General features: G+C 40.6%; 1 protein-coding gene across 6 annotated transcripts in view; it reads left to right on the top strand.

Annotated features, from left to right (window-relative positions):
- The window catches only part of SLC43A3 (solute carrier family 43 member 3), a 60737-nt gene that overhangs the window by 15462 nt on the left and 21294 nt on the right, over positions 1 to 23981 (top strand). For 3 of the 6 annotated variants that reach the window (XM_042449142.1, XM_042449133.1, XM_042449161.1), the window contains exons 2-3: positions 15936 to 16166; positions 18017 to 18146. In XM_042449142.1, the coding sequence (XP_042305076.1) occupies positions 15986 to 16166; positions 18017 to 18146 (311 nt within the window). In that variant the 5' untranslated portion in view covers positions 15936 to 15985. Of the gene's footprint in view, positions 1 to 7743; positions 7928 to 8195; positions 8215 to 9269; positions 9364 to 15935; positions 16167 to 18016; positions 18147 to 23981 lie in introns of those variants that run through there. The other 3 variants (XM_042449151.1, XM_042449172.1, XM_042449125.1) reach the window with 3 other exon arrangements.

Here is a 23981-nt window from a genome sequence, read left to right as displayed (position 1 = left end):
TTATTTAAAAGTCAAATACAAAATGGCTGCCATGATTTTCCCAGGTCCAAAATGGCTTCCAAGGACACAAAATGGCCACCGTGCTTTTAAAGAAAATTGCACCCCTGAAAACAAAATGTCTGCAGTGCCCTAAATCAAAATGGCACCCATGGAGTCCAAAAGTCAGTTTTGCCCATAGTTAAAATGGCTCCCGGTTCTACATATATAACTGCCACCCCCTTAATCAAGATGGCGCCGGCAAAACTGCCTTGCCTCAAACCAAAATGGTGCCCACGAAACCCATAGCAACAGACTAAGGGCACGAACAGATGCCTGCTGAAGCCCCGCCCTCAGGCAGCACCATCAAAAGATATGCCACCTGCGGAGTTGCCTGCGCACACTGTAAGTGAGAGAACAGAAGCCCTCTGTAGGGCCGCCCAAGGCAGCACACCTCAAATGGGAAAGGGAGAGGAGGGGCGTGCCCACACAATTAAAAAATAAATGGAATGGGCGAGAAATGGGCACGAAAAGGCCAATACAAATACTAACATATCAATACGAACAGAAAAGGACCCCAAACAAGCTGGGGGGGGGGAGTATGTAAAAAGAGGGGTAAACAAATAATAGAAATAATCACAAATGATGTTAACACAGGCAAGACCACACAAGACAACAGGGCCACCCTAAAGTTAAAACCACCACCACATCGACCAGTAGAGTATGACGTCCAATCAATCTGGTGCAATCTCGCAAAAAGAGGCTGATGAGAGGTCAAGACAGCTTAAATAGCTTTGGTCTGCCCCCTGTTGGCTAGGTTGGGCCCATGAGGTCCCACCTTCCTTAAATCTCTGGTCTCTATTCATAGGCAGACTCAAACTTTACACCCAAGCCTATAGTGGCAAGCCACTGTTTGGGTATCCATTTTGGACATAGTACCTCCGAAATTCTGAACATTGAATTGTTTTAATATGTGTATATATTGTCCTTTTAAATTGTATGCATGACCTTTTAAATTGATGTGTATTTTAATCAATATGTTTTAATTGATGTAGTATGTTTGTTAATTGTTGTTGTTCCCCATCTCAATCCGTGGGGAGAGGCTGATAGTAATAATAATAATAATAATAATAATAATAATAATAATAATTCTCTTTTCGCCCCTTAAACACATAGATATGTAAACATATAACTACACAGTGAATGCAAAAAAGCGTACACATATAAATAAAATTAATATAACTATTATAATATCACTTCTAATCAAATAAACATGTAGACATTACAATAACAAAGTAAATAAACAACAAAACATATAGAGTTTACTATAAAATTACAATAAAGCAATAAAAAAGACTTCCTAATCACTACCTTATAGTTGATTACTGTCCAATTATCAATCACTTTTATTACTACTCATCATATTATTTAATAAACATCTAGCTTATCTTCGTTATATTAATTTTCTTAAAAGGAAAAGAGAAACCCATCTTTATATTATTCCAAACTTATGTACCATACAAACACATTCTTCAATTTCTTATACTCTTAAGAGTAAGAAATATATCTTATATTCCTTGCCATGTCGTGTGTGTCCAGATTGACTTTAAGTATTCCAAAGTTCCTAACAAATATTTGTGTAATGATCCATTCCTGATCAAACAAGTTAACTTATATATTTCAATATTGTCAAATATTTCCCATAGCCATTCAGACATATCTAGACTTTTTTTCTTCTTTCCATTTTTTCTTTGTGCATAGGTCATTCTGGCTCCAATTATCATGTAAAACAATATTTTCCATATTGTTTATACAGTGCGTCCTCGCCTTACGCGGGGGATCCGTTCCGTATCCCGTCGCGTAAGGCTCGTGCGTGGTGGTGCGGGCGTGCGCAGGGCGCAACGGGCGCGCGCACCTATTCAATTGATTGGGACGCGCCACCCCGCGCACACCCCGCGGCTTGAGCGCGTATGCTCAAGGCCGCGTATGGCGCGGGCGCACTGTATTTCTTCATCTATTATAATCTATTATCTCTGGGAGATACATTTTAGGCTCTTTTTAAAGATTAAGTCCTATAATTTTAGTTATTGCTCTATGTATTCTGGAACAAAACAGTTTGGTTCTTTTACATTACCACCAGATATGATGCATGGTACCCTTCTCCTCTTTACACTTCCAGCATCTATTATGGACATTTTCCAAGTGTATCTGGTGTAAGGTACCATCTAAACTGCATTTTACAGAAATTTTCCTTCATATCGTAATTTAGGGTGTATTTCAAAGGTTTTTTGCCATATCCTCCCCCCTTCTTCCAACTGCACTGTTTCACCAAAATCCTGAGACCATTTTTCTTTTCCTGAGAAAAAGAATGTAATACACTACCATGATGAAAAGATCCTAGAGTTGCAAGTAGATTTCAGGAAAGGAAGAGGCACTAGGGATCACATTGTAAACATACGATGGATAGTAGAGTGCACAAGCAAATTCCAGAAGAAAATCAGCATGTGCTTTATTGACTGCAGTAAACTATTTGACTTCATAGATTATGAAAAGTTAAGGCTTGCTTTAGAGAAATAACTTTGCTTTATCTGATTGTCCTGATGCATAACTTGTACTCAGTACAAGAAGCTGCAATCAGAACTGAATATGGACAAACAGAATGGGGCCAGGCAAGGGTGCATTCTATCACCCTATTTGTTCAACATTTATGCAGAAAATATCATACACAGTGCAAAGGCAGGAGGAGTGAAGATTGGAGAAAGAAACATTAACAACCTAAGATACGCAGATGACAACATACTACTAGCAGAAAACAACAAAGACATGGAACAGCACAAAACAACGAAGACCTAAAGAAAAGCAAGAAAGTGCTTAGGTAGCCTTAATGCTGAATATTAAGAAAACAAAAATAATGACCATAGAAGAACTACAGGAATTTGTCCTAGATAACAGTAGACTGCAAGGCTGGCCATAGATTTTATGACAGACCTGCACAAATATTTATGACTCAGGTGCAGTCCACCACTTGGGCTTTGCAGAGCACTTTTGCTTGATAAGATCAGAGTTTTCATTGCTCCAGGCAAGCAGCAATTCCTTCAGGAGTTGGTATATATGGCTGGTGGTGTGACCTCTAACTGATGAATCACAAATGATCTAAGTTAAGACCCAGTGTGGTGTAACAGATAGAAAAGCTTTCTCCATGTTGGTGTTTTCCGGATACTTTTGATTGTAATTTCCACAATCCCCAGGTGAGGCCAAAATGATGGAAATTGTAGCCTAACACATCTGGAGATGCTGGGATAATGTACCAAGACTAGGAAGACACAACTAATGTTAAAAGCCCCACTCATTACAAAGCAGTCTTCTAATAACACTGATTAAAAAGGAATGTTCCTAGCACCCAGTTGCTTACAGAAAAGTAGCATTGTACACACTGCTCTATGAAGTACAAAAAGAGGAGTCTAATGCAATACTAGAAAACAGTGCCCCCAGCAGAATGTTACAGTAGAAAATAGACATGCATAACAATTTGACAGTGTACACTATTCCATCCATGCTACCATAATCTTTGCATTTTTATATAAGTATATCTATACAATATATCTTAATTGATATACTGTATATTTAATATTGTGGTGTGGGGCACTATATTTTCAATTCCTTTCTCAACCATGAAACTAACTGAAGGCCCTTTCACACTACACAGTTATTGTACTATGATTCCACTTTAACTGTTTTGATTTATTCAGTGGGATCCTGGGACTGGCAGTTGGGAGGGCATTTTGGATCCTCAGCCAGTGTGTTCCTCTGCTTCCCCAAAATACAAACCCCAGGGTCACACAGGGTTTTGATAGTTATGATAGTTAAAATGGAATCATAGAAATATAACCATGGAATGTGAAAGGGCTCTTCGTGACCTTGAACCAGTCACTCTTTCTCTATTCTTTCTGCAGTGTAATTGTGAAATGTCCAAGTTTGGGGTGTGTAATACGGGAAAGATGCATGCATGCTTCATTCAATTTCTTGAAGGAAAGACTGGATAGGAAAGAAATAATCAGTAATAACAGATCTGAAACTGGTCAAATGAGCTTTGGCTGTTTTGGAACACTACCAAACCACTATCGAACCAAGATGTACTGAGAGGGTGAGGGTGAGGGTGGACAGGGGAAAATGAGTGTATGTGTAACACAAGCAATCAGAATGAGATGAAATTGGAAGCAGGGTCATTTGACCAGGGCTCCTGAAACATCAGCTCTCTGAAGACATTCTGCTCATCTGTTACTACTGCCAGTCATTTCAGAAGGCTGGAGCAGAGAGAGATGAGTTTGCCTCATTCCACTTCCTGAAAGAGTTTTTACCTCTCCTCTTTCTTCCCGATCCCTCTTTGATGGCTTTTCAGATGGTAAGTTTGTGAGCAGAACTTGTCTTTATTGGTTACATGCAATCCTCTCTAGGAGTATTTTTGGTTGAGAATCAAGATGAAAATGCTCCAGACAAAGATCCCCATCTTCACTTCTAGCCCTGAGAAAAATATCACCTGTCTCCAGCAGAAGCACATTTATTTATTTATTTATAAAATATTTATATGCTATCCTATATAACAAAATCCTAGGGCAGCATACAGGTAAAATAATTTAGAATGATTTAGAACAATTTAAAATTTTAGAACAGCTGTCAACTTGCTGTGCCATTCAGGCAGTTATTAATCAGGATAGGTGTATGGATGGGGGATCTGCCCTGTGAACGGCTGAAGGTGAACATGGAAATGAAAAGAGAATAATTAATGATAATGATAATAAAATATAATTCTGCCTAAATACCCTAAAGGCAGCAATTCCCATCTGATCTTGGAAGCTAAACAAGGTCATCCTTGATTAGTACTTAGAGGAGAGAGCTCCAATTAATACCAGGTGCTTTAGACCAGATTTCAGAGGAAGGAACTGACAAAACTACATCTGCTTGCTTACGAAGACCCTGTGAGATTCATGGGGTCATAAGTCAACAGGCAATTTGAAGGCACACACAATAAAGTATGACATACAAAGGCTGCCATGGCTGGTGTAAATAATCACACACACACAGTCAGTGGAGCAGTGAACAGAAATCTGAACTTACCAAGAAAGTGACAGTTCTTGGCCAAAGTTAATCTTTAGTGGTGAAATGCGACTACTTTGCCATAATTAAGTGGACATTTCACAAGTCCGTGCAGTAATGTGCCCACATTACAGGTGCATTAAGGAAGTTAAACAAACAAGAAGAAAGTGCAAAGTCTTGTCAGAGATTAAAAGGTCTTTCTAATTATAAGCAGCGGCAGCAGCAGGAGAACTGTCATGCCTGGTCGGGGAGCAGTGCTAATGGCTGTTCTGATGTGGACACTCAGCCTGTGACATTTACCTAATGATGTTCAGCAAAGACAAGAAGATTGAAACTAGGCTGCATGATGGCAGATGCAAAGCACTGTAGGTACAATACATCTCTGGTGTTATAGAGGTGTTGGTGGTGGCTGAAATGAAGTCTGTTGAGGTTCACGCAAGCTTCCATCCCTTTAGGGTTCTGTATATGAGAAGAGTGCTGCTCTCTGTAGACAGAAAGCACTTCCAGTAAGTGGGATCAGGCTGTGCCCCATACTTTCTCTTTTATATACCATAGCAGCACACGTTGAGTGTAATTATACCTTTTGTTTTGTGTCCTAAAACTTGCTTACCATTTTCTGTAGAACCCTTAACACAGAAGGGGGTGGACCACCTGCACAGTAATGAAGGAAGTGTGAAAATCATTGAATTCTTGGTAGGGAGGTGTGGGATGCAAAGTAGGACAATTAACCTGCTGTCTGTTTATTTAGCGAAAACAAATTTTCATTACCTTCTATGTTGACCTGCCCAGTATCATAGAAAATTTTATTTTCTTGTTTTCTTCTTTATAAGACTTGGAATTTGTGTAGGTTCTGTGGAGGCTGAGGTACTATCTGGAAAATATTCATGATCTGCTTACAGTGATAGTGACCTTGTCAGTTGGTGTCTGTCCTTGGAGAAGGAGCAGATAAAGGTGACAGTGAAGATGAAGGAGAAGGAAAGGGAAAGACAGATCTCTGTGATGATCATGTCTTGAAAAATAAGGGTCATTGTGGCTTCTCCCTGAAAGACTCAGACTCGCACTAAACTTTCCCTCACAAAGTGAAAGACTGTGATGTCCCCCCACTCTTTCTACATGGCCCTATGCAGTCACTTCTTCAAGATAAAGCCAGTCCCAATAGGATGGAGTACCCATTGCTTAACTGTTTGCGCATTATATAGTTTATTATCTTCACAGAATAACTTAAAAATCTTTTCTTGGTCTCTATTACATCTCCAAAATTATGTTCTCAGCTTGTCTGGGATGGGATATCACTCATACCTAAGAGCAAAATGCCACTCTTCTGTTAAGAAAGGAAACTACTTTCTGAGTTCAAAAATGAAAATTGTGAATTTTCTGTGGGGAAGGCAGATATGATGAACTATACTCTGCACATGCACAGAGACACATCATTGCTATGACATAATCTGTCATATTAAAAGAGCTTAATTTTAGTAATTTCTGGCTCATATTAAGTGATTATGTCATAGGAGAGGGGGATTTGGGGTGTTGTGTATGCTGGGGGGTAATTTTGCTGGTATGCAGAGTTTTCAAAGAGAGCATATCTGTCATAACACTTGGATTATGTTAGTCAGTGGTGAGTGTGGTGTTCTCTGCAGGTGTTCAGAAACACAATTGGATTTCCTCACACTTTGGCAGAAGTGGGAAAAGACACATTATTTACCAAATGATAGGCTTTACCAGATGTGGAGCTGATGTCTTGCTTTCCTATTCAAGTAAATCTGATATTATTCAATCATAACTTGGAAAAAAATACTCAGTAATTCTCAGCTTCTACCAGTCAGCATGGCAAGTGGATTCTGCATGTTGAAGTCCAGAAAAGAAACTTTTCCAAGCTTTGGGAGAAAATACAGATGTGTCCTCAGCTCATACCTGCTAGAGGGAAGGTTTATCCCTCCAAGTGTGCCATCCTTTTTTTGAACTATTGTATGAGAAACACCTGTGCGTATCATAGAATCGTAGAGTTGGAAGAGACCACAAGGGCCATCCAGTCCAACCCCCTGCCATGCAGGAACCCACAAAGCATCCCCAACAGATGGTCATCCAACCTCTGTTTAAAGACCTCTGAAGATGGAGACTCCACCACTCTCCAAGGGAGCGTGTTCCACTGTTGAACAGCTCTCCCTGTCAGGAAGTTCCTCCTAATGTTGAGGTGGAATCTCTTTTCCTTTAGCTTGGATCCATTGTTCTGGGTCCTATTCTCTAGAACAGCAGAAAACAAGCTTGCTCCATCCTCAATATGACCCTCCCCCCTCAAATACTTTAACAAGGCTATCATATCACCTCTTAATTGTCTCTTCTGCAGGCTAAACATACCCAGCTCCTTAAGTCTCTTCTTAGGGATGTCTTGCTGCCATTAATCAGTAAAACAGAAGTCAAATGTTCCAGAGACATAACTCTGTAAACAAAGGTGAAAGACTGCCTCTGGCTGTGAGATATTTTGTGGTTACCCACCAGTAGATAATGGGCTGCCAGCCTCTCCTCCTAGTCCACTGGTCTGGAAGCTCAGATAAGGGGTTGGGAGATACACACTCACTCTGGTGCATGGAGTACAAGTCTGGAATCATCTGTTTATGCTGCATATTTCAGATGTCAGGGGCATTTCTCTGTAGGGACAGGGATTGAAGAGAAAGGGCTAGGGGGAAATATTATTTTAATTTTTTTTAATTGTGCCTTGAAGTCATATTTTCTTATGTGGGAACCCAGCCTGTCATCCTAAATTGGTGCAGTTGAGGTGCTGCTGAGAGAACCCCGCGTGTGCCCCAACTGTGTTAATTTAGTGGTGATGGACTCTTTTTTCTAATCTGTGTTCTTACTGGTAAGTTCACTTTTTTTCCTTTGGGGAATAACTTTTTAGAAAGTTGGTTAGTGTGATTTTCTGGATTTCCCATTCTTCAACTTTCAGCTTCCTATCTTGGCTCTCTAGAAGTCACCATCTCTGAGCCATATGTATGTGGCGTATGGTGGAAGGAGGGGGGAACTGATACTTCTTGAGCACATCCATGTAAATTCATGGGCATGGACACAAAGGCTCCATTTTATGTCCCAGATGCCATTTCATGCTCTGTGAAGCTGTGGTCTCATCCACGTGAGGATGGGGGTCTTGTAAGTATTTCTCTATTTTCATCTTTGAAGTGTTGTCAGTGGGAGATGGAGGTATGCCTTATGCATGCCACAAACATTCAGATCCCTTTCACACATTTTGAATCCCATTTTGGGAGAAAGGCAGAATGTAAATCCAATAAATAAATAAATAAATAAGAGTTCAGAACACTGGCACTACAGTCAGTTCAGTGATCAGTTCACTCATGATGTTTTTCTTTTGGAGAGATAAAAATCAAGTGTGGATCAAACTGTAACCAACACTTGCGAAATGCATCACCTGTATTTAATTCATCACAAGGGTTAGGAAGCTGCTATGTAGCTGCAGTAAAATAAGCACTTGCATCAGCCTTGAGCAATGGCGAGGACTCACATAAAAAGAAAATGATGTGTGAAAGGAGCTAGAACACAGAGAACATCTGCATATGTGATTGTATTAGTGAATATGTATCAGTGTACACAGCAACATATCCGTTAGGGATGTGTTCATCAAGTCAATTAATTTTCCATAGACTTCTTTTCCTACCTCGGTACCTGGTCCATGTTATTTCTGAGTGGTGTGGCATTTTTGTTTTCAGAAATGTCCTCCCCATTTGAGGGAGAGATATTTTCTGAATGGTATATTCTTTTATTTATTTTTTAAAAATGAGTAGCCATTTCTTGAAGTATGTTTGTACACAGGTTTGAAATTTTTTCTACACATACTTTTAAAATATGCAGATTTTGATTGGCCATGTTTTTCAAAGTTCTGAAATGTGACAATTTCCAAAATGTAATGTATGCCTGCCATTTCAGAGGAATGCAATGCAAAAATTAAACATACGCACACTCATATGACACATGTTTCTCATACATTCTTGGTCTCACTGCATTTACTAGAATACATTTGTGGAGCTGACATAGGTTTCCTCACCACATCTTTTGCCCTTGCAACATCTTTTTCCTTCCTCTTGGGAGGGAGGAGGCATAAAGAAGGAGAGGTTCTGTGGGTGTTTCCTGCTATATTTGACAGCTAGCCGAAGCCAGACATGGTCCAGGCCAAATATCTGGCTTCCTGTTGCATTGCCACTTTAGCTGGAAAAGCTGTTTCTCTCTGCCTTCCGGATCCTGTCCGAGAGTGGCTTGTGGAAAACTGAACTGATCCTGACATGGGTAGGTCAGCAATATATTTATACCTCTCCTTTCTCTCTGGGTGGTGTCCAGAGCATAGCTACAGAGTAAAGAATTTTGGAATTAGACAAATAAGGCAAAGAGAAACTAGATTCTGCAGAGAGTAGTGGATTAGGGATCTCAACAGAGTGACTCAGAAAAATGAAGAAGGATTGTCAAAGAGGAAAAACGGGGCTCAATGACTAGATGGTTTTGTATACCAAGACACAGAAAGGAAGTGCTAGGAAGGAGGAAAGGAGGGAATTCAGGTACTGGGCTTAGGTAAGAAACTCAATGTCAGATTACAGTAGGAAAAGGTAGCAGTTCTTTGCTGTTAGAAAATCAGAACAGGTCAAAAGTTTTGTAATGTTCTAGTTGATCCTGCTAAAGGAGTGACTGTACTGTGGTTGTTAGATTCTGACTAGTAGGACAGAACTACAACTATCAGCATCCTTACTATTATTAGCTGTGCAACAATGCCTGGAGGGCCATACCATTCCACCTGTGGACTCTGACCTGTGTTCAGAGAAATGACAAGAGACAGTTGAGAGCATGAACTTTTCATTTGAAATGAATGGAGCAGTTGTGGAAAGAACCCATTGATTAATTCCATCGTAGTACATTTCCAGTAGAAGATGTATGTAGAGAGATCTTGTAGATCTTGAGAGTTAGTGTCAAAGGTGCTACAAGATCTCTTTACATGCTGATTCTACAGACTAGCACAACTATATATTTCAATTCTTCCAGTAGAAGATGGACTTTTTCCCTAGCCTGGACAATTCCCCCCTGAATCCAGAAAACTTATAGCATGGTTTTGTTTCCAAAAGGGGATCTGCCTCTGATTTGTAGTTTGTAGCAGATGAAAATCTTGAAGTCATATTTGTGATCAGAGTATTTGGAACTAAGAGAGTCTAAGTCCTGTGAAGTTGGGCCCCAGTATTGGTGGTGTTTGTTTTCCAGCCATTGAAGCAAGGCTTTGGGTAGTTAATATAAGTGGAACATGTTGGAAGGGCTGTGGATTGAACAGGTTCCAGAAATGCAGAACATTATTTTTAACATTTACCACCACCCACAGCTGAGAGGGAACAGGTTTTTATTAAAAGAATGTGTGATTAATGATTCACAGACTAAGCTGTAGCTATGAAGGTTATACAATCTAACATACCCCTCTACATGCATGCACATGCGCGCGCGCACACACACACATATACTGCAGAGAGAGAGAGAGACCCCTGACTATCTATCCATCTACAACCCACCACAGTAACTAAAGACAAAACCTCATCCTCTGCATATTATACAGTGCTGAAGCAATACCATGGTGACGAGCTTGCCAGCAAAAGATAGGATGATGGTAGAGGCATAGATAGCGAGGGGGCAAGTGGTGGCATAGGCACATGTCAAGCAGGAGGATAGGTGATTGACAGAAAGTTGGGTGTCTTCAGTTGAGCAGATGGTGGGATGTGAATCTGTGAAGATTGGAGGGAGTTTGAGAGGGTGCATTCCTGTTTAGCAGCCATCATTTGGGTAATGAATTATCACGTGTAACTGCACAGGCTTATATACATGGCATCTTGCCCTTGCCCCATTCTTTCCTCTTCCATTTTGTATCAACCCCACCAATGATAAGTTCTTCAGGGCAGAGGATCTGTATCTTCAGCCTGGGACTACTTCGTAAATAGCAGTATATGCTGATAGTGCTGTATAAATAAATTGCAGCTGTAACTATAGCTGATGATATCTTTTCTTGCTTGAAACATATAAAATTCAAAAAGCTACCCATTCAGTACATGATGCACCAGAGAGAAATCTGATTGTGTTGCTGTCTGATGACCTATTCATTTCCCCATGCAAAGTACCTCTGTGGTACAGGAAAAAAGAGTGAAGCCTGCACAAATACTTTGTTGTGATTGGTGACTGCATAGCTACATATCTCATTACATACATATGTACTGAGAAGTGGCACATGGGACAGGTGGTGTGACCATCTCATGTGACATCTGCCATGCTAGTTTATAGTACTGTGTTTCCATGACATTTTTGTTTTGTGTGCCTTCAAGTTGTTTCTGATTTTGGCAATCCTAAGGTGACCCTGTCATGGGTTTTCTGAGGCTGAGAGTGTGTGACTTACTCAAGGTCACCAAGTGGGTTCCCATGGCCAAGGGGGGATTCATACCCTGGTTTCATAATCTAATACTTGAACTACTGTGGCATACTGGTTCCCATTTCATGTCATGTAACAAGCATATAACATGACATTTCTTTCTGCTCGGGCCACATACCCTCTTTTTGTTATTATTAGTATATTACAATAGTCTCTTGAATGTTCACAGAGGTCATTATAACAGCTCTGAAAGGTAGGTTAGCAGGATTATCCAGTTTTGCAGTACTGAGAAAAAGAGGATGATAGGTTGCCTAAGGCAGACGTCTGCATTTCTGGTTGAGCTGAGATTTGATCAAGGGCTTCTCAGGTCATTATACTATACTGTAACATACTATACTATACCAATATACTGCATCCGTTTTCTTCTTTTCTTTCTTTGTTATGGAAAACTTTAAAAAATACTCTAAAGGGATCCATAGTAGACAGAAATTCCATTGCAGATGTTCTTAATTGATTTCTACAGCTTTGTTTGACTTTGTGGTGTAAGCAGAGACCAACTTATTTTTTAAATAAAATGTTAGATACATAAACAGAGGATTGGTGTTCCACTTGGACAGTGGTGCTTTTTTGTGTCCCCCATCTCCAGGTACAGCCCCTTATGCTTCTATCCTCCTGTTGTTCCAGAGGGTTCAGGGATCCTGTAGGAATGGTGTGTGATGGTGCAGTAGCTGAGCTATAGCAGAATGATGAAACTGTGAGAACCCAGCAAGACTGCTTCACACAAGTAGTCATTCCTTTCTGCTCATAAAATACATCTCTGGTTCTAAGCCAAAATTTATTAAAGTGTTTTGTTACCATTATCGTATAAAACAATTGCAGATGGTAGCAATGTAGCAGCTCCTCAGTTTGGCAGGGCAAAACCACCAATCTACAGAATGTCTTGTGTACAAACCCTCTAGTAAAGTCATTACCACAAGTGGGTTTTGTATTGTGCTTATGCAGTGGTCCCCAAACTGTGCCCTTTAAGTGATTTTGCACTTCAGCCCCCAGCATTCCAGATTATTGCCCAACATAGTTGAGGCTTCTGGGAGCTGAAGTCCAAAATCTCTTAAAGGGCACAGTTTGGGGACCACTGTTCTACTGTATACATTAACAACCTAAGACCAACCTAAGGTTGATCTGTAAGCAATCAGATGACACAATACTACTAGCAGAAACAAATAAAGACCTGGAGAAATTACTGAAGAAAGTCAAGGAGGAAAGTGCCAAGGTTGGAATAGTGATGATAATTAAAACACACACACACACACACACACACCATGCAAGATATACAAGAATTCATCCTAGACAATGAGAAAATTTAAATAAGCAAAGAGTTTCCATACCTTGGTTCAACTATTGATCAGAATGGAGACTGCAATCAAGAAATCAGAAGAACACTGGGATATGGAAGAGCACCTATGAAAGCGCTAGTTTGCTGTTGTTAACTACTATTGAGTTGATCTTGACTCATGGCAACCCTGTGAATGAGACATCTCCAAGACTCCCTATCCTCCACTGCTTTGCTTAAGTCCTCCAGACCTCCCTAATAGAGTCCAGCCATCTGGTGTGTGGTCTCCCTCTATAAAGTGTAGAGACATTAAAGTTAGGATAATCCAAGCCATTTTATTCCCCATCACCATGTACAGTTGAGAGAGCTGGACAGTTTTTAAAAAAACATAGAAAGAAAATCAACTTATTTGAGATGTGCTGGATGGTCTTGGATAAGTTAGCTATTTTTCATATTGATTTGTATCACAGCAGGATAAAAGAGGACCACATTATGATAGAGCAGGCATGGTGTAGTGGGTTGAGTGTTGAACTATAACTCTGAGAGACCAGGGTTCAAATCCCCAGTCAGACATGGAAACCTACTGCGCGACTGTGGACAATCACACTCTTTCAACCTCCAAGGAAGGCAATGGCAAATCTCCTCTGAATAAATATTACTAAGAAAACACTATGATAGGGTTCACTTAAAATTGTCATAAGTTGGACATGATTTGAAGGTATATAACAACAATTGTACACCATTTTAGCCCTTCTATGGTCAGGATAAGGAAAGTATCTGTACAGCCAAAATTCTAAAGCAGAAGAGGCAAACTATGCCCCAGGCCTGAAAAAGTTACTCTTTTGGACTACAACATCCAGAATCTTTTGACCAACATGGGAAACTGGAGTCTAAAAATTAGCATTTACAAGCTTTGCGGTGGTCCTCTGTCTACTTTCAAAAACCCTCTGCAAGCAATCAGTTAAGACCTCTGGCAAGAGTGGCTTACTTGTCCCCTCCTTACTTGCTGGTTAAATAGGAAGAGAGAGAAGGGAGTGATCTTCCTCATTTTATATCCATATTGTAATAATTCTTTTATCTTGTTATCAATTGTGTCAGTTTGGCTTTGATCTGTAGTGACCCTATGAGTAAGGGAGCTCTATGACACCATATTATTAATACTATAGTCCTGTTCAGTCTTGCAAAATCAGGGCTGTGGCTTCTTTAACTGAGTCAGCCCACCTATAATCAACCAAAAAGATGCAAAATACATCATGCGTGACTTTGAAGGTCATAGGCAAAGGGTTAAAAAGCATGTAGGAGAAGGAAAGTAATAGCACTTAAGCTGCCTGATGTGGGGGAATGGCAGGGGTGGTTTTTAAAAAAAATCTTCCCCCAGTGTGCCATGGACTGGCACCATGTGTGCCAACTGGCTACATCTAGTTCTTTCTTGGAAATTTGCTTTAGAAGGGCAGTCAATAGCTTGTGAACTGGCACTGGCCCATGGACCACCACTTTGAATGATATTATTCTGGAGGAAAGTTCTGCAGAAAAAGTAATTGGGCTCAAACCCGCCCCACCCTGCATTCCATGTCAATGAGCTGACTGGAAGCAAAGGCCGTAAAAGAATAGCTTTTTTAAAAAACCATCTTTCCCAGATGAAGAAAACTGTGAGCTTTAAAAGCTGAAAGCTGTGCTCTATCAAAATTACCTCTGGTCATTATTGTAATGGAGCTGCAAAGAAGAAGCAAGGGACTCAAAGGAACCTATACTCCCTGGATGAACAATATTTACACTTGTATACTTCTGAGATCAGCATGGAAATAATGCATATTCACCAGCCTTTTTCCTTTTTTTGCTACCAATGGCTTCATTCAGCAATGGGCAGGAGAACTGGAGCTGCCTGGAGGGTGGTGGGCATGCTGTAGGAACACTATGGGGTAAAGAGATGAGGTAAAAGTTTGCAAGATATAGTAAAGTCTGGTGACGAAATCTATGCGACTAGGGGAGGTCTGTATAACATAGCCTCTCCCCACATGCCCCATCTCAATATCTGGATGGCTGGTGTCCATTCTGGAGCTTGTTACAGAATATCTAGCTAAGCAGCAGTGTAGGCCCTCTGGAGTCTTAACTGAAATCCAGGAAATCACAATCAAATGAGAAATTGGTATGGGAGGGGTTGTAGCAGGAGGAAGGAGACCAAAGGGAACAGCCAGGGGTCTGGGAAATAAATATGGCATACCCTCTAACATCTAATGCAGATGAAAACCAGGAAACATCATAGTATACAGTCCTCAAGCAGATTAGAGTGTAATCAGGATGGCAAAAGCTGTTAATGTTGAATAACAAGCCAGAAGAAGCTGCAGCAGTTGGCTTTTGCCCAAGCCTATAGTGAATATTCTGCTTCACTACTTCCTGCTGAGTTAATTGAGTGTCAACGGTTTTTGCCTTTGAACTCAGCAACTGAAGTCACCTGAGAGCCAGCTTGTTGTAAAGGTATGAGCATTGGACTATGACTTTGGAGACTAGGAGCTGAATCCCCACTCACGTGGAAACCCACTGGGTGACCTTGAACAAGTCCCATTCTCTCAGCCTCTGAACAAATCTTACCAAGAAAACCCTGTGACAGGTTTGCATTAGGATTGCTGTAAATCAGAAAGAGCTTGGAGGCACTCAGCAACAACAATAGGAGGAGAACAGAGAAACTGGGTCATTTTAAAAACAGCTGAACAGTGAGTTGGCAAAGGATTAATAAATGCTGTCACTGCCGAATTGGTATAATGTGGAGCCTTGGTTTAGACCTTGGAAGCATTAATTTTTTGGACTTCAACTGCTAGAAGCCATGCTGGCTGGAGGGGATTCTAGTCATCATCCAAAAAAGAAAAAGAGAGGAAAGTTTTCAAAGCACTGTGAAACCCAGTCAGCCCTATCTCTAGCACTGCCCCGGATGTTTCTGTATGAGTCTGTACACATTCCAACCCAGAGGGAACTGTGTGCCATTTCAATGCTGGAAAATAATTTTATCTGTTTAAAGTGACCACCATGTTCCACCCAGAAGTATATGAGTTACCAAATTGTAGAAAAACTCTGATACGTCTTGCTGAGGTTTCCAAAATGACACGTAACTTCATTGATTTTGCATTTTATTTCTTCTGACTGCAGGTTCAGAAGACGAATTGCCTCAGGATCAGAAGGGAAGTGCCCCAGATGCCATGGAACACCGGGGTTCAGGAATGGCCAAACGCTTGGCCACATTCATCTCAGGTCTGGTGGAGTGCATGTGCTTCGCAGGTGTCATCTTTGGATGGGCATCATTGGTCTTTGTTCTCAAGGACTTGGGCTACTTCCAGGATCTCTGTGTGTCAGTTGCCAATCAAACAGCCAACCAAACAGGTATATGATCAGGGGAGAATAATGGAGAGGGAGGGGTTGTTGGAGTAGAAATATACCTTGGACTTAATACCAACAGCCATGTGGCAGGACTTCATGTTTGTAATCTTCCCAAGCCAAACACACCCCACCAAGCCTGCACTGCTGCCAGCCAAATGCTTCACAATGTTTTGTTTCGTGTGTGTGTGTGTGTGTTTGGTATTCTAAGGCAAGCAAAAGGTCCCATTGAGCTTTAGGAAGCCCCAGTGGATCACTATGCATGGCTGGTGGGATAGGTTGCTGGTTGCAGGTTCTGTAGGCCTGGCTTAGTTAGGGGGCTGCACAGGGAGGAGGGTGGGTGTACAGATGGGGCATGCTCAAGAGTATATGTGAGGTACTGGATGTGAAGAGTTGTCAGCAGTCAGTAAAGTGTTATCAAAGGAGTCTCTGCACAGCTGTTTGTCACAGGACATTTTCTAGGAACAGCTGATGCCAGCCATTCTTATCTGTGGTTAGGGCTTCACTCCTGGGGTTTATCTCTTCAATGTGAGCACTTCATTAGAGATGTACCAGCTTCCCTAGAGTGTTGCTATGTCATGGCTTGGAATGGCAGGATGGGTTAATCTCCTGACAGTGGTTCCATTTGAAGAAAAAAAAATAGAGTCCAGCATACTGAATGGCAGACTGGGCCCCCTGGAAACTCACTGGAAACAGTCCAGCATGCTTCCTCGCCATTACTAACTGGGCTATTTGCATGCAGATGAATGAATGAATGAATGAATGAATGAATATTGAGAATGACTGTAAACATCCAAAGATCAGCGCAACAGTGTTCTAAGTCATGAAAAGAAAGTTCCCCTTCTTGGTCCAGGGTAGAAGACTCAGGCTGCATCTACACTGCAGAAATAATGCTGTTTGACATTGCTTTCATTGCCATGGTTTAATGCTATGGAATCCTGGGATTTGTAGTTTGTTATGGCAACTATTGATCAGAATGGAGACTGCAATCAAGAAATCAGATGAAAACTGGGATATGGAAGAGCACCTATGAAAGATCTGACAGAGAAGGCTAAATATCTCACAAAACTGAAAATTCCAGAATTTTGTAGCACTGAGCCAGGACAGACAAGGCAGTGTCAGACTGCATTATTTCTCAGTGCAGATTCAGCCATAATCTAACAGGGTTTTTAATCTTGCTAACTACACAGGCTTGCCAGGCTTCCAATGCTGGTCAGCCTGATGAGAGTTCTTCTGAGCTCCTAGGTGAGAGTCCTTCTGAGCTTAAGCAGAACACACTTTGATCACTATTAAATAATTGCATCCAGCTTCAGCACTACTGAAATGAAAGCTGCAAGACTTTCAAGTAAGAGGCTGTGAAACTTCCAGGAAGGTTTGAGTTCCTGCAGCTTTTGTTTGAGAAAACAAAGTGCTGGTTAAGAACAGCTTGGTTCTAGAGCTTGTCTGGTGAGCTGGGATGAGGGATAGGAGAAAGCAGCACTAGAACTAACACACCTACTTCTCCTTCAGAGTGTGTGTGTGAATGTATGCACATGCGCATGAACACACACAATGCAGGCATAACAAAGTTACATTGGAAAAGTAATAGAATGAGAGGAAACACAGGTAAAGGTCTTCATGTGATGGGTAATACTCTGTCCGTCTGTCTGTCTGACTGTCATGGCAACTATAATTAGTGGGAGTGGGGGCTTTTTGTAATGCATTATGTAACAAATTATTTTATGTAGAAGGAATTTTCCAAGCCTTAGAAAAATAAAAAGCCAAACATTGAGAGCCACAGTATCAAAAGTATGTGCTTGGGGATCTCTGCACAAGAAGCATTAGGGACTGTGTTTACAATCCTTCTTCCTTTGCAGACTGCAGTGCCCAAGATGAACAGCTGTCCCTCATCTTCACCATTGGCTCCTTCATGAACAATTTTATGACCTTCCCCACAGGCTACATCTTTGATCGCTTTGGCACCACAGTTGCACGCCTGCTTGCCATGTAAGTGCTAGATACACAAGGCCTTCCCTGTTTTCCTTTTCTGGAGCTCATTGTCCCGGGGGGGGGGGGGGGGGATTGCCAAAATTGTGCCTTTAATTGTGTCACTGGAAGAAATTTGGCAGTGCAAATGTTTCCATCATTGCAGCACTGGGAGGGAAGAATTTGAATATGTTAAATTCCATCCTTCCATGCAGCTGTTGATCAGTTAAAGAGCTTTAAATATAGAAGAGGTACCCCTAAACCAATGTTGGGTTGCATCCTCCAGATGCTGTTGGACTACAACTCTCAGCATTCCTTATCACTGGAAATCCTGGTTAGGGCTATTGGGTGTTACAGTCCAATGATATCTGGAAGGCTGCATGATCTCCCCACCCCAGATCAAACAATGACCACTGCATAGTTTTTTGTGGGTTTTTCGTGCTATGTGGCCATGTTCTAGGAGAGTTTATTCCTGACGTTTTGCCTGCATCTGTGGCTGGCATCTTCAGAGAAATGAATGGCCACTGCAGACTGATTCAGGGTTAGTCTTGATGACATTTACCTGTAGAGGGGGTCTCCTCTCTGAATATTCCTGTGCTGAGGTGCAGGTACAGCTGAATGATGTAGCAGAATGGACTGCAGCTCTTCAGGCAGCAAACAGGGCACACCATTTTTGTTGACTTCTCCATATAAAAACATTCCACAAATAGTAAAATAGGAAATCATGGAGAAAGTTTCTATCCAGGCCCTTTCCCCTCTGGTACTAGTTTTCAGTTTTTAGTGACACTTCCAAGAGTGTGATTATCTTCCTGCAGTTTGAAGTAGTCCAATCAGTACTTGCTGCATGTGAACACCAGGCCTTACTAATTTCTTGGACAGGAGGATAGGTAACGTCCCATGGAAGGAAACTGTGAGGGGCAGAAATTCTTTTCTCCATTCTTCTCCATCCCCTTTTCTGTCTCTATCTTTATTTTTCTCTCTCCTCCCCATCTATCAGGGTTGCCAGACATCTGGAACGATTAATGCCTGTTATCTCTGGCAATGCAGACTGTAGTCTCCCTATGCCTCAGAGTCCTGGGAAGTTTTTCTTGACAATACTAATCTTCAAATCCTCTCACATACAGCTTGCTGCACCCAAAGGAGGTAGAAACTGCTGTCAGTTTCTCATAAGGCCTTTGCACAGGCTGTTTATAAGCCACAAGCTCTCCGTTCAGGGTCCTTGAACTGAATAGACATGCCTGTACCTCTTTGCTTTTATTACTACATTCAGCAAATTGAAAATGTTGGTGACACATTAGAAGTAGCAAAAAGAACTGATAGGGAAAGAGAGCTTGGTTGACAGGGAGATAGAACAGATATCCATTTGGATTTGCTTGGTGTGTAGCAGCATTGGAAAGCTGAAATCAGGCTGGCTGTGGTTTTTCATAGGGTTACTTCTGACATCCAGTTGGGCTTTGGACTGAACTGTTCTCCTGCGACTGCCAGTGGCAAGGTACTAAACACAACATGGATAGACTTTTGGCACTAAACCAGAAGTGTTCCTGAATATTGAATATAGATATCATGTGGGGGAAGGGAACACCATTACCTTTTAAATTTTAACTTGGTTACACATAACAAACTCTAGCAGTGCAGCCACTACTCAGTGTTGCAAAACTGCAATTATTTATAAGTCTGAGTTCAGCATGAATGTGTGGACTAGTACAAACATATTATTTCCACTCTGAAATAAAATCTATAATGCCAACTATGTTCTGAGTTGGAGAGGTGATAGGCTATTTTAGATCGTTAGGAACTCGCAGTCAACAACATTGGTATTTATTATTTATTTATTTTAAAACCTGCCTTTCTCCCAAAGTGGGACACAAGGTGGCTAACAACACATATAAAACACATTTAAACAACAGTTAAAATCGTACATGGTACATAGGGGAACACTGTCATTTTGGGTTTGAACGTAGCCAGATGCAGGTTTATTATTATTATTATTATTATTATTATTATTATTATTATTATTATTAACTTTTATTTATAAAGCGCTGTAAATTTACAAAGCACTGTACATACAATCTTTTTAATTAGACGGTTTAATTAGACGGTTTCAGAGATCATACTGCCCCTTGCACTGAGTTTGTAACATCAGCTTTAAAAATTAATTGATTTCATCAGTTCTTAGTGAGCTCCAAAATCCCCCTATTATTATTAACATTAGTGTGGAAATAATTTGTTTGTTATATTAATAATTACATTAATTGTTCCATTTTAAGGAAACCATGAGCAGTCCACATTCTGGAGTGCCTGTCCAAAACAGAACTTTACAGCACTGAAAACCAGATCTCATTTCACTATACAGTCTTCCCAGGATTTTTATGTTTGATCCCCAGTTGCTGATTGGAGATGAAGGCAGAAAAATAGTGAAATATCATGTCAAAATTTGCTGTTCATTATACCAAAAATGTATCAAACCTTAAGGTAAAAGCAAAATGTGAAAGTTGTTCCCCCTCATTCCACCTCCACCCCAATCTGAATCTGTACCCAACTGTATCCTTCTACATATCTGTGGTGTGGGCAAACTTAGAATTCTATTGAACTGCAGATGTGTCATATCCAAAGGAGATGAAGAAACTGCATGTAGAAGCAATACAAATGTAAAGAGAATGGAGTAACTGTGATGGGGTGACCAATATGCTGCATGTAAGACACATTTTGATGCTTCCACTCCCCCTGCTGAAAATAATGGAGAGAGGCCCAAGAAACCTCCTTTTCTTTTCTTGGAAGTTCCCAGCACTAAATTCCCACCAAACCACACACACACTTCAAAACTAGAGGTGGATATTTAGCCACTTCTTATATTCATGTTATTTCCCTCACTAGCTGGCATTTTGGAGATATATCCTGAGGGCAGAACTTATTTATACCTGTGCGATGAGGAATGACTGCATTTTCTTTTTTAATTTTAAAAGAAGGAGGAGGGCAACTAAGGTAAGCCATGTTAGAGAGTTATAAAATTATGCCTGGTGGGGACACACTAGATAGAGAGAAGTATGTGCCCTATGTTCCACCACCCAGTACCCCAGTTCTAGAGCTTGAAGATCACCAAGGAAAATTTTTGACAGGTGTTCCAGAAGAGACAAAAGGAACCTGAACAATAACAGGCTGGACTTCTCTGTCAAAAGATATGATCATACTCAGTGCCTCTCTTGGGAGAATGCATCCTAACTGTGAGGCCAACCTTCGTTAATAATTAGGAATCAAATGTACTGCTCTGATTGTGGTCCTCAAAGAAAAGGAAATAAGTGAAAGTCTACAGCTGTCATTCTGGTGTCTCTTTCAGTGATTTGTACCAGCATGGAGTCTGGTTTCTGTTCTGTGAATGAGGCTTCCCATTGATCCTGTCACTGCCCCTCTCAGACAGTGGGGCTGGGAGTCCAAGGGTTCCTGTTACTGCAGCACAAGAAGCTGATAGTTGCTGCGACTGCAGTTTTGACTTCCCTAATTGGCCAAGTGTATTAATGCAATGGTCAAAGTCATGTAGCTCATGTGAGTAATGGACTGATTAACCATGTGTTGGAGGGCACATGCTGAGATAGCTGTTTGGGATTGTTACCTCTCTCCCCTTTTATCAAGGTACATTGCAAACATTGCAGTGTTTATCAGGGCACATAGCAAACCTGTGCAAACATTTGCCGTCCTGAAATTGTACAGTCCCACATTGGCTCAGTGAAAATCTGTCTGGATCAGCATTCCAGTAATGGGTGGAGCCAGAACCAAATGGATTTACCCTTGTGGAGGGGCAGGTTTTGAAGAAGACAAATCTGATTCATTTCTCAGAATTATGTAGAAGAAATTTTAACAGGTGTAGCTTGTAGCTACATCTGGTGAAATTCTCTCTTATGGCCACATTCAAGAAAACAGACACAGAATGATTATTTAAAGCTCCTCAATCAGTACAAGTGCTATGCAACAATTGTTAGATTATAGTATGTGCTCTTATTGTTGAGACTGAAAATACATTTTAATTGCTGTTTGAAAAATACTGTGCCTTGAAAGTATAACTACAGTGTTGTGACATTAGATTTAACTTTCCAAAATATAACTTTAACGTTATCACTTAATAACCAAATACATTCCAAATCAAAGTCATTTTACCAAACAGGTGGTAAGCAGCAGATTTTAAAATAAATATAATGAAAATATGTTTTGGGGTCTTTAACATGATGGAACTACACTGCAGTAAGCACTCTGAAAAAGACTAGATGGTGACACCTGCGTGACAGAAATATTTGATTGAAGATATTTTTTATATAACTCTCGCTTCAGGAAGGTCCAGGTGGATGATATTTCCTGCATGATTCCAGCTGCAAAAGCATAGCCAGATTCTGTCTGGCTGTTGCCTACCCTACTGTGGCCACTAAATAATCATGGCGTGTGTGTGCAAGCAGGAGAAACGTAGTTTGGACATGAGTGGAGGAGTGTCACAACAGAGGGAGCACAAAGAGGGCACTGCCCCTCCAGATAATAATTCTACAACCCCCCCCCCCAGTAAAATGTTCCTTCAGTCCCCTAATAACTAGCATTTGCAAAGAGTAAGGCATCAAAAATAATTTACACATAGAATGATTATATTTGCTGTGTTCACATGCCCTTAATAACTTTGCCTGCTCCCTTTCTGTGGATGCCTAAACTTTATTTCCAAATGCCCAACTGGAATTTTAAATTACAGCAGTTTTAGAAGTTTGGGGACTAAAGGAAAATTTCATTGGGGGGCACAATTCTTATTTGGGGGTCAGTGTTCTCTTTTTGCTTCCCTCTGTAGCTGCAGCCCTGCATGAGTGGAGAGAGAGAAAAAAAGTATAGCTCCACCAAGTTCATCCAGGATCTTAGTGTTGGACAATTCAGTCTAGTTCCCTGTCCAGTGAAGAAAACACATTATCACAGTATTAGTAGAGCTGAAAAATATATGAAATAAATTTGCTTAGAAAATGTGACAAAGCTGTGGAGATGATTACATTTTCTTTACAGGTGAAATGGCTCATGAATTGAGAAGTAACAGATTATCAGTTAATAACTGAAACATTTCAGTTGTGTTGTGATATACACTTTTTCTGTCTAGAAATACTTATTGCAACCTAAATGTCCATAATTTAATTACAGTTTTGAATAAATTTCATGGTGAAACATATTTTTCTGCATTTAAATGATACAGTGTAGTTCTCATGCACTTATACAGTCTTATTCTGTTACAGACTGTAGTTGTATCACAGTAAATGTTGTGAGTTTATTTTTCAGTCATTCAGTCATTCAAGTTTTTACATATAAATAGTGTTTGTGCAACAGAGAATACATTAATGTTGGCTCTTTTCGAGTCCACAAAATTATTTACTATTTCTAGCATATGCAGAAAACTGCACTTAAGTAACCGTAATTGCTTCCATCACATTAATATTTTTTTTTAAAAAAAAATTGTGGCAGCCTTAAAATGGGAATAGCGTTTCTGAAGATTGTCATTTTAGACAGTGGAAAAGAACACTGTGTTATATGCAGAAAATGGCATTTTGATTTCTCAAACTTTAGTTAAACAAAACTAGCTAAAATCAGTGTGCCTTCATACTTCTGAAACACATGGAAATGGACTGCTGCACAGTAGTTAAGAGCCAGTGTGGCCTAGTGGTTTGAGTGTTGGCGTATAGCTCTGGAGACCAGGGATTGATTCCCAGTTCATCCATAAAACCCACTAGGTGACCTGGGCAAGTCACATGCTCTCAGCCTCAGGGGAAGGTAATAGCAATCCTCCTCTGAACAAATCTTGCCAAGAAAACCCTGTGACAGGTTTGTCTTAGGGTTGCCATAAGTCAA

This window comes from Sceloporus undulatus, chromosome 1 (assembly GCF_019175285.1).
Source record: "Sceloporus undulatus isolate JIND9_A2432 ecotype Alabama chromosome 1, SceUnd_v1.1, whole genome shotgun sequence".
In the NCBI taxonomy this organism is placed as follows: domain Eukaryota; kingdom Metazoa; phylum Chordata; class Lepidosauria; order Squamata; family Phrynosomatidae; genus Sceloporus; species Sceloporus undulatus.
This window is presented reverse-complemented; position numbering and strand designations above follow the sequence as displayed.